Source organism: Salvia miltiorrhiza, chromosome 7 (assembly GCF_028751815.1).
Source record: "Salvia miltiorrhiza cultivar Shanhuang (shh) chromosome 7, IMPLAD_Smil_shh, whole genome shotgun sequence".
NCBI classification, from domain to species: Eukaryota; Viridiplantae; Streptophyta; class Magnoliopsida; order Lamiales; family Lamiaceae; genus Salvia; species Salvia miltiorrhiza.
This window is the reverse complement of record NC_080393.1, coordinates 25,077,137-25,085,323: the sequence shown is the minus strand read 5'-3', so window position 1 is coordinate 25,085,323 and position 8,187 is coordinate 25,077,137. Positions and strand designations below refer to the sequence as shown.

The following is an 8,187-nucleotide window of genomic DNA, read 5'->3' as shown; positions in this document are numbered from 1 at the left end:
TCTCGTTTTGGTCCGATTGAGCCGTAAAAAAAATTATTGTAATTTTAATTTTAATAATTATATTTTTTAAAGTCTTTTATTTTATTGTAATTAATGTAATGTTGAATTTTTAATTTTAATGACATGTTAAATTTTAAAATAGAAGAGTAAAAATGAGATTAAATAGAAATGTAGATTATAACGCCTCTTATAGAGCCAATGCACTGGAGAGATGAGGCGCTAAGGTGAGGACCACCAATTAGCGCCTCTCCTTAGCGCCTCCCACTATGGATGCTCTAAGAGCATCCACACCCAATGACCTCTTAAGTGGTCTCCACTTTTAGAGAGCCCTCATTCACAGTAGAGGCTCTTAAATCAGGCTCTCTAGTTTTCATTTATATTCTCTTATCAATTTAAATGCATTTGTAGATTAAAATAAATATTACTCCATTCGTCCCACTCTAATAGTCTTGTTTTCCTTTTCGGGATGTCCCACGCTAATAGTCCTGTTTCTATTTTTGGTAATGATTTTACACTACAAACAATATGATCCCACACACACCTTTACACACTTTTACACTCAAAAAGCAAGTTTCTTAATCTCCATGCCCCAAAGAAATGAGACTTGGACCGGGATAGAGGGAGTAAATTTTAACGAATTTTTTTTATAAAAATTAAAATTCACCTTATATTAATTAAAAATTTACTACATTATTTGAACTACGACTGAATAGTACCAAATCGTGCCCAAATATGCTCGATTAAATCATCTTGGAAGGAAGCGTACATTTGTTTATCGTGATTCGTGAAGGGTGGAGTCTCGAGACAAATACGCACGAAATTCTGGCGCAGCTCTGCTATAAGTTCGAGGTTGAGAAGTGCTACTCGACGCCTCACCATTTCCTTCGTCTTCCCATTCCATCACATATTATCCTTCATCTTTGATTATCTTGTTGTGTAAAATAATGCACACAAGCATGATATCGTTGAGTTGCTCCTTCTTCCATAGACGAGCCAGACCTTTGAGAATAGCCTAACAAACTTGAAAAACACTAAAAGCATGTCCATTGTCATTGTAGCTTCTTGCATTAATTTGAACCTCATCTTCTTCTCGTCCGAAGATAATGCTGGACTCTGCTGACCAATCTGAATAGATGTCGTCAGTTAAATAGTAGTCCATAGTGTATTGGGAGCTGTTGGCCTCAAATTGCATCGGTAGAGCACTTTTCGAAAGATCATCGTTAAACAACTACGATTTGTTGAGCATATTGATGTCGTTGTTTAAGGCATGCCAGATCCATAGATCTTGGGATGCAACCGCATCGAGGATAATCGTCGGCTCGTCGTGATCACCTTGCCATGGCGTCGAACAATTATTCTAAGCCCAGTGCATAGAAAGTAGCATTCGAATGTCGGCGGTAGTCGGCCTCCGTAGATATTTCTTTTCAAAGATGCGAACGATTGCTCGGTAGAATTTTCTCAAGAACAACAACGATGTCGACTCAGCAATATGCTGATACTCGTCGTAGTGATCTGTGGTACCTCCATTCACGAGTTGTCGAAGTGCAACTGTACATATCTGTATCGGTGTGAAGTTGACACTCCCAATAGCGTCTTCGTTGTTGGAAGTAAGGATCTGACTCCACTGCATTGACAATGCACAAGAACGAGGACCTTCGTATACGAAAACGTCGCCAGAAAAATTCTTCGCCAAATAATGGGTCGAATGTGAAGTAATCTCGATAAAATCGTTCACAATTGGATTCACGATCTCAATAAATGTATGCTTTCTTCTTCCCCCTTTTTTTCGAGGGCTATCGGCCATTATATGATTCGCTATTTCCAAAAATTCATTCACAAATTGAATGAAATAAAGGCCTGAAGGAACATTCGGAGCCTGGACGGCTGAAACCTCATTGATATTTGAATTGGAAGAGGAGCCGAAAGAACAAGACATTTTTTAATTGGGAATGTGGAGTATGAGTTGATTTTAATGTGGAAAAATGAATGGAAAGATAAGGTATTTATAGAATAAAATTGGGAAAAAAAGAAGAAAAGAGCTGTTTCTAAATTGTTAATTTTCTTGAAAAAAATTTAAAAATCGGCTAAAGAGCCGTTACAGATGAAAAAACATTAATTTCTTTTTAATTGAACCTTGTGTCGCACACTCTTTATTCTCTCTTCTCCCGCGCCTGACTCGCGCGCGAGCTGCGATGTTGATGCTCTAATCCTTTATTAGTTGGATATTAAATAAACTATTAATCGCTAATAAATGGTTAATTTCAGAAAAATAAATTATGATTAATTATATACATAAATATTTGGAGAAAATGGTAAGATTTGGTGAGGTGAAGTGAGGAGAATGTAGTTAGTCTTGTTTGTTTCCCTTGTGTAAAACATGAAGTAGAGCTGCAGGAAGCTGTGGTTGAATGAAATCAAGGCTCAACATCTATCCATTCACTCACAAATCACCAAATCCAAGTTGTGTTGTGTTGTGTTGTGTCCCTTCCCTTGAGCTCTATGGCGACAGAAGCTTCTCTCTCCATCTCCCTACACTTGCAGCCGCACCACCACCGCCACCGCCACCTCTCCGCCGCACCTCACCGACACCCATTTCTCCAATCCCCCAAACACAAGCAATACAATCTCTCCCTCTCTCGCTCCGCCTCCAACTCTTCCACTCCCCCCTCATTACAGAACCCACTTCGAACCGGGCGCTTTCTGACCAACGACGAGCTCCAGAAGCTCGAGCTTCTCGGAAACTACAGCTACCACCAAGAATTGGAATCCGGGCTCCTCTGGATTCGCACGATGAGGGAGGAGGAGATGGACCTCACCGTGACTCTGCTGTCTGAATCCTTCGCAGAGTCGATGATGATGGCGGGCAGTTATGTGAAATTGCTGGAGTTCTTGGTCAAGAATTACCTGATTGAGAGAAGAGAGATGATGCCGCATAATGCCACGCTTCTTGGAGTGTATAGGGAAAATGGAGCAGAGGATTTTGAGCTGGCTGGAACTGTGGAATTGACGTTTGATGGAAAGGGGGCGAATGCCAATCCTTCCACGCCTACGCCGCCCAAGAATTCGCCTTACATTTGTAATATGGCTGTCAGGAAGCCTCTTAGGAGGTATCTACTCTTCATTTTCATGTTTCTTACTACTTTGCTTATTCATCTTCTTTTTCCCTCTTTCTCTGTATTCTTGATCTGTGTATTAGCTAGCTATAACAAGATGTTTTTTGAGGTGGTTTTTACTTGTACAGGAAATTTAAGCTAGGTATATAATAAGTAATGATTTTAATCATGAATCCATCTGGAAACCCAGGGTTTGGCGATAGATCAAGTTTCTCACTTGATGTAAAATTCAGACAGGATATGTATGAGAAAATATATGTTGATGTTTGATATATTCTGAAAACTGTACCACTATTTGAGATATTTGATTCACTGCTGGCTCACTCCATCCTTGTAGTTTTGTAAATCGAGCACCTAAATTGATTGTGGAAGCAATCTTTACAGATTGAATGCTGTCTATGTCATACATGGGAACAGTTCTATCTTGTGCATATTTGTATGTTGATTGTCATCTCGTCTGTGGATTTCCTTAATTTGAGAAACTTGTTGATTATCAAAGCTTTATTCAGTCTTCATATAAAAATGCATTCCAGGAGAGGCATTGGCTGGCATCTACTGAGAGCAAGTGAGGATCTTATTACAAAAATGAGTTCGTCTAGGGAGGTCTATCTGCACTGCAGAATTATTGATGAAGGTCCATTCAGCATGTACAAAAAAGCCGGTTATAGCGTTGTTCAGACGGATAGCATCCTGACGTTGTTAACATTACAGAGACGGAGGCACTTGATGCTCAAAGAACTTCCTGCTTCTGAGGATACTTCTTTTGTAGATACTCCTCCTGATGATCATCTTGATCCACGGTTGTAAAAATGACGCATGAGGTAAGAAACAAGAGGAAAATGTTGGAAATTTCCCACTAAAGCTTCATATGTATTTGCTTCATTTTCTTTTTCACCAGCTGAAGATTGCTGTTGTACACTATACATGACCAAGGAAATAGAATATACCCTTCTATCGACTTTTGCACTCGACATAGTTCCATCAGAGGTGTCTGAAGACGGTGGATTAATATGCAACATAAGTTCCACTTTGTTTTACCAAGTTCAGTGCTGCCATTGTATAATAGACAATTATTCTGATCTAATCTAACTTCTCTGAGATGTTATGGCCCTGAAGCTCCCAATTAGTAGGCCAATGTGGCTTCAATAGTAGGACTGTGTCTTATACTGAATCTTATGGGTGCTTTTAATTTGGCTGTTTGACTTGTCTCATTTTCCCATTTTGCTTGGGTTTATAATTTTTCATCTGTTTTTTCTTCTTTTTCTTTACTATAGTCTGGTAAATTTCCATGTCTGCATTACACTCTTATAGTTATTGCGTTATATGGGTGTGTGGAATTCCTTATTTAAGTGATAGTTACTCTAGCTTATAATGTTGTATTTTAATATACTGTAGTAAGAATCCATATGGCATTGTCAATTCTCAAATAAGTTTAATGGCCAGAAACGTCTATATCAAAACACAGAAGAAATAATTTTCTTAAGATTACAACAGACATGTCGCGAGTACGTGAATGCTCTTTAGCTGGAATTTATGATTGTTTTGTTGAGTACTATTAGACTACTCAGTAAAGCTGTACCATCACTGGGACCTTTTGAGGTTGTATAAGCACATCAACATCTCTGATGTGCTTACCAAACTTTGCATGGTTTTCTGTTATAAAGTTTTTGGTGCATCTGAAAGTTGCTGACAGGAAAACCTTGTGGTTGACATCCGGCCTTATTCTGTTGTGAACAGAACCACTCCCAGTGGTTTCACAACATTCTAAGTGCATGCCTCGTCATCCCTAATCCTTTAGAATTGATGTAAAGGATCAGTTGGAGTTCTTTCACGCATTCTGTCATCGAGGGCCTATCTTGACTGTCTACTCGGATGCAGCGCGACGCTAGGTTTGCAAACATGGCTATTGACTCCATTGTGTATGAACTCCGTCCCATTTCAGGATCAATCACCCTTTTCAGTTTCTTCTTGTCATTTAATATATGCCTAACCTGTGGAATTTGATATTACACCAGTTTATATTGGTAACAGGTTTAGGATGTTCAGAGATAGTATATATTGTTCCATTACCTGGAGCACTAAATTTTGATCACTTGGTCCTTGGTTCAGGTCAACTGCTCTTCGTCCAGTCAAAAGCTCAAGTAGCACGACTCCGAATGCATAGACATCACTTTGTAGAGTGAGTTTCCCTGTCTGTTGCAAGGTAGACATATCCATTGCTCAATCCCTCTTGCCATTCCATAAATGAATGTTAGATATGGGTCACCAGTTGTTGGTTTGAAAATCCTATTTCAAGAGACGAATGGGAAAAAAAAAACTAGATATCCTCTTATAGCCCTTTATATACATGCAAATGACTAATTTTATAGCTATCTAGGTTAACTGTTGCATATTTAAGTATTAAGTTAAGTAGGATGCGTCAAGTGAGTAAATGTTAGTTGGAGTCCTAGCTTTATTAAAAGATTGCAAGCAAGACAACAATATAACATCTTATGAATTATGATTGTAAATAGTAAAAGCCACAGGAAATATCTATGGAAGCAATAACAGTCGTTATGTTAAAATTGTTTTCTGCCTAGTTCTGTTTCCTTCTAAATATAATCTATAAAACTGAGAAGGCATGCAAAATCTCGAAGCCCCAGAATTAATTTGATCATAAATACCTTATGTTTTCTTTAATTGTGTTGAGTTTACACTAGCTTTCCAAGCCTTTGTTAATCTGTAACTTAAAGTAAAACCAAAGAGGTATAGGGTCTTAGTTGTCCGATTTGAAAACTGGATATCTAAAACCAAGGAAGTGATTTTGCAATGAAGGAAATAAATGGTTATCTGTTTGATGGGTTTGTTTTGTTCGAATCCAGAGAAGGAGATGAAAATGTATTCAAAAGATAAAGTCTCTCTATTTTATACTTTTTAGAGTTCCAACACTTATATGACGTAGTTGACATAAAGTTTGATATAGCTATTCCTGTATTCAAACTTGGCATTTGCTTTTATATTTCTCTTCTAGCTATTGTAAGTTTAAATATCATTTTGTGCTCATGTTGTTAGTCCTGTTCTGAAAAATCATTGTGCGAGTAAGATGGTTATTGATGGATTTATTGCTTTCGTCCCCCAAGTTCCTGGTTCGAAACTTCAATTTTCAGCTGCCGACTTAGAGAATTTAGTAAAAGCAGTCCAGAAAGACACCAAACCATACATGCTTTAAGATGAAAAATATAGAAAGAAGTTTGTAGTCATACCAAGGTATACTCGGGGTCGAAATAGCCAAAAGTGCCAAGCACTGTTGCTGTTGTGATACAAGTTTCCTGGCCTTCTGGCATTAACTTTGCTAGCCCGAAGTCTGATATCTGCTTATTGAGCTTTTGATTATAAGTCTTCATAAGCTTATGATAGCAGTTGTAATATGCTAAAGTTTCTGGAAAAAATATGTTACCTTTGCTTCCAAATTAGCATCAAGAAGAATATTAGTGGATTTAAAGTCTCTGTGGACAATAGGAATCCCGACATCAGAACCTGAATGGAGGTATGCAAGTCCTCTTGCTGCTCCGAGAGCCACTTTGAGCCTTGAAGGCCAATCAGTCTTTACTTGTTCGATTCCTGTAGGATGATTTGCCTATAAACAAACTAGGTAAATGGAAAATGTAATAAGCATAACCTCTTTCGTCAGTCCTAACTAACCCACCGTTTAAGTGATCTTGCAGATTCCCTTTGTGCATATACTCGTACACCAGAAACCTCTGCTTCCCGTCTGCACAGTATCCTATCAAGTTGACGAGATTGGGATGGTCCAGTCTGCTCAAGATATCAACCTCTACGCGGAACTCCCTCTCTCCTTCTGCTTCTTTGAACGGTGGTAGCTCCATTTTCTTGATCGCCACAACCTGTCAATTCAGATATAGCTGATTAATTGTTATGACTTCTTGTTTCAGGTATTTTGTTTGATTGAAGAAACGTGTGACTCCAGCGAGCGTACCTGCCCGGACCTTAGAGTGCCTTTATATACCCGACCAAAGCCTCCTTTCCCGAGCAGGTTTTCATCACTGAAGGAACACGTCGCCTCCTCCATCTCCTTCACTGTGTATACTGCTGAAGCATTTCTTCTCTTTGGTGGGGGCCCTCTGCACTCGATCTGCCACTGCTCCACAGGTTTGTACACCCCTAAACCAACCGCTAAAATCTCAGAACTGAAACATATATATCATAACATCTTAGGAAGTATGAGAAATAGAAAAATTACAAGGATTGGTCTGATCCTCGGACTTGCTTCTCCTACGTTTGTTCCACGCAGAAACTAATCCAAAAGGCATCTTTCGTTGCTTTGCTCTAGGCAGAACTAATTCTAACACAACAGCATAGGAGTTGAGTTTTCCTTAAACTAGAAGCCGGTGTAAGAATAAGCCCAAAGATGGGGTTATATTGTTTGGCAGTACGAGAATCGGTATATGAGTACGTATAAAGCAAGTGAGGTAAGTTAGCTTTGAGCATACTTAGCTCCAACAACCAGGATTTCTCACTTGAAGTTTAAGGAAAAGGTATAATTTGCTTAGGTTTTGTGCGTGCGTATGTCTGAAAGGGAAAGACCATCTGTAAAATCTTGTTGCATAATTTGATTTCTCCCATATTTTGAATATTTGTTTGATTGAGAAACAATGTGGTTGAGGGGTGGCTTTCATTGCTGTTTCAAATCAATCTTCTGCCCAACTTCTCATTCCTAAGGAACTCTTGTTTGTTGGAGTCGCTTTTATTTCTTTCTCGAATCTGTATATTTCAAACTAAGAATTATGGGCTTTTCACGATTCTTGATTTATTCATTAGAATGGTATGAATGTTAGCCATATCTTGAAAAGATTCTCCATTTTTATATGGGTGGTGTGTGTGGGCGTTTTGAGGATTGACTGATGGCTTTCAATCAAGACAAGAATCATTACTTCCCATCTCGATACTGTAACGCACGTGCATTATACACTACCTTTGTTATGGAATTCGTTGTACAACTTATTTCAAATTACTAACAAAACAAGGAAATAAATATATACTATATAGATATTGTGCTAAGCTTAGTATGTAAAAA

General features: G+C 38.5%; 2 protein-coding genes across 12 annotated transcripts; one reads left to right on the top strand and one right to left on the bottom strand.

Annotated features, from left to right (window-relative positions):
• The first annotated feature begins 2,302 nt into the window (after positions 1-2,302).
• LOC130993673 (GCN5-related N-acetyltransferase 5, chloroplastic) lies at positions 2,303-7,951 on the top strand. Of its 9 annotated transcripts, none has more exons than XR_009091742.1 (5): positions 2,322-3,107; positions 3,647-3,934; positions 6,818-6,966; positions 7,046-7,262; positions 7,444-7,746. XR_009091742.1 is itself a non-coding variant. In XM_057918665.1 (3 exons), the coding sequence occupies exons 1-2, from the start codon at positions 2,500-2,502 to the stop codon at positions 3,918-3,920; spliced, it is 882 nt and encodes a 293-aa protein (XP_057774648.1). In that variant the 5' UTR covers positions 2,320-2,499; the 3' UTR covers positions 3,921-3,934; positions 6,818-7,951. The 9 variants fall into 9 exon arrangements, 4 of the variants coding, with proteins under 4 accessions (XP_057774650.1, XP_057774648.1, XP_057774651.1 ...); XR_009091741.1 differs by having other exon boundaries at positions 7,405-7,746; XR_009091740.1 differs by having other exon boundaries at positions 6,818-6,969; positions 7,405-7,746.
• LOC130993672 (probable serine/threonine-protein kinase PBL28) lies at positions 4,541-7,493 on the bottom strand. 3 transcript variants are annotated; one of them, XM_057918663.1, is made up of 7 exons: positions 7,354-7,493; positions 7,090-7,274; positions 6,799-6,997; positions 6,550-6,713; positions 6,356-6,463; positions 5,184-5,306; positions 4,541-5,104 (listed from the first exon to the last, which is right to left on the bottom strand). In XM_057918663.1, the coding sequence occupies exons 1-7, from the start codon at positions 7,421-7,423 to the stop codon at positions 4,868-4,870; spliced, it is 1,086 nt and encodes a 361-aa protein (XP_057774646.1). In that variant the 5' UTR covers positions 7,424-7,493; the 3' UTR covers positions 4,541-4,867. The 3 variants fall into 3 exon arrangements, 2 of the variants coding, with proteins under 2 accessions (XP_057774646.1, XP_057774647.1); XR_009091738.1 differs by having other exon boundaries at positions 4,966-5,104; positions 5,184-5,340; XM_057918664.1 differs by lacking the exon at positions 4,541-5,104 and having other exon boundaries at positions 5,203-5,342.
• Positions 7,952-8,187: the final 236 nt, after the last annotated feature.

Excerpts from the sequence above, each read along its gene's own strand:
- LOC130993672 (XM_057918663.1), bottom strand. The coding sequence starts at position 7,423 with ATGCCTTTTGGATTAGTTTCTGCGTGGAACAAACGTAGGAGAAGCAAG. Across the intron at positions 6,998-7,089 it reads GCACTCTAAGGTCCGGGCAG|GTTGTGGCGATCAAGAAAAT; the intron begins GTACGCTCGCTG and ends CTGAATTGACAG. Across the intron at positions 5,307-6,355 it reads TCGACCCCGAGTATACCTTG|ACAGGGAAACTCACTCTACA; the intron begins GTATGACTACAA and ends ACCTTGCAACAG.
- LOC130993673 (XM_057918665.1), top strand. The coding sequence starts at position 2,500 with ATGGCGACAGAAGCTTCTCTCTCCATCTCCCTACACTTGCAGCCGCAC. Across the intron at positions 3,108-3,646 it reads GTCAGGAAGCCTCTTAGGAG|GAGAGGCATTGGCTGGCATC; the intron begins GTATCTACTCTT and ends AATGCATTCCAG.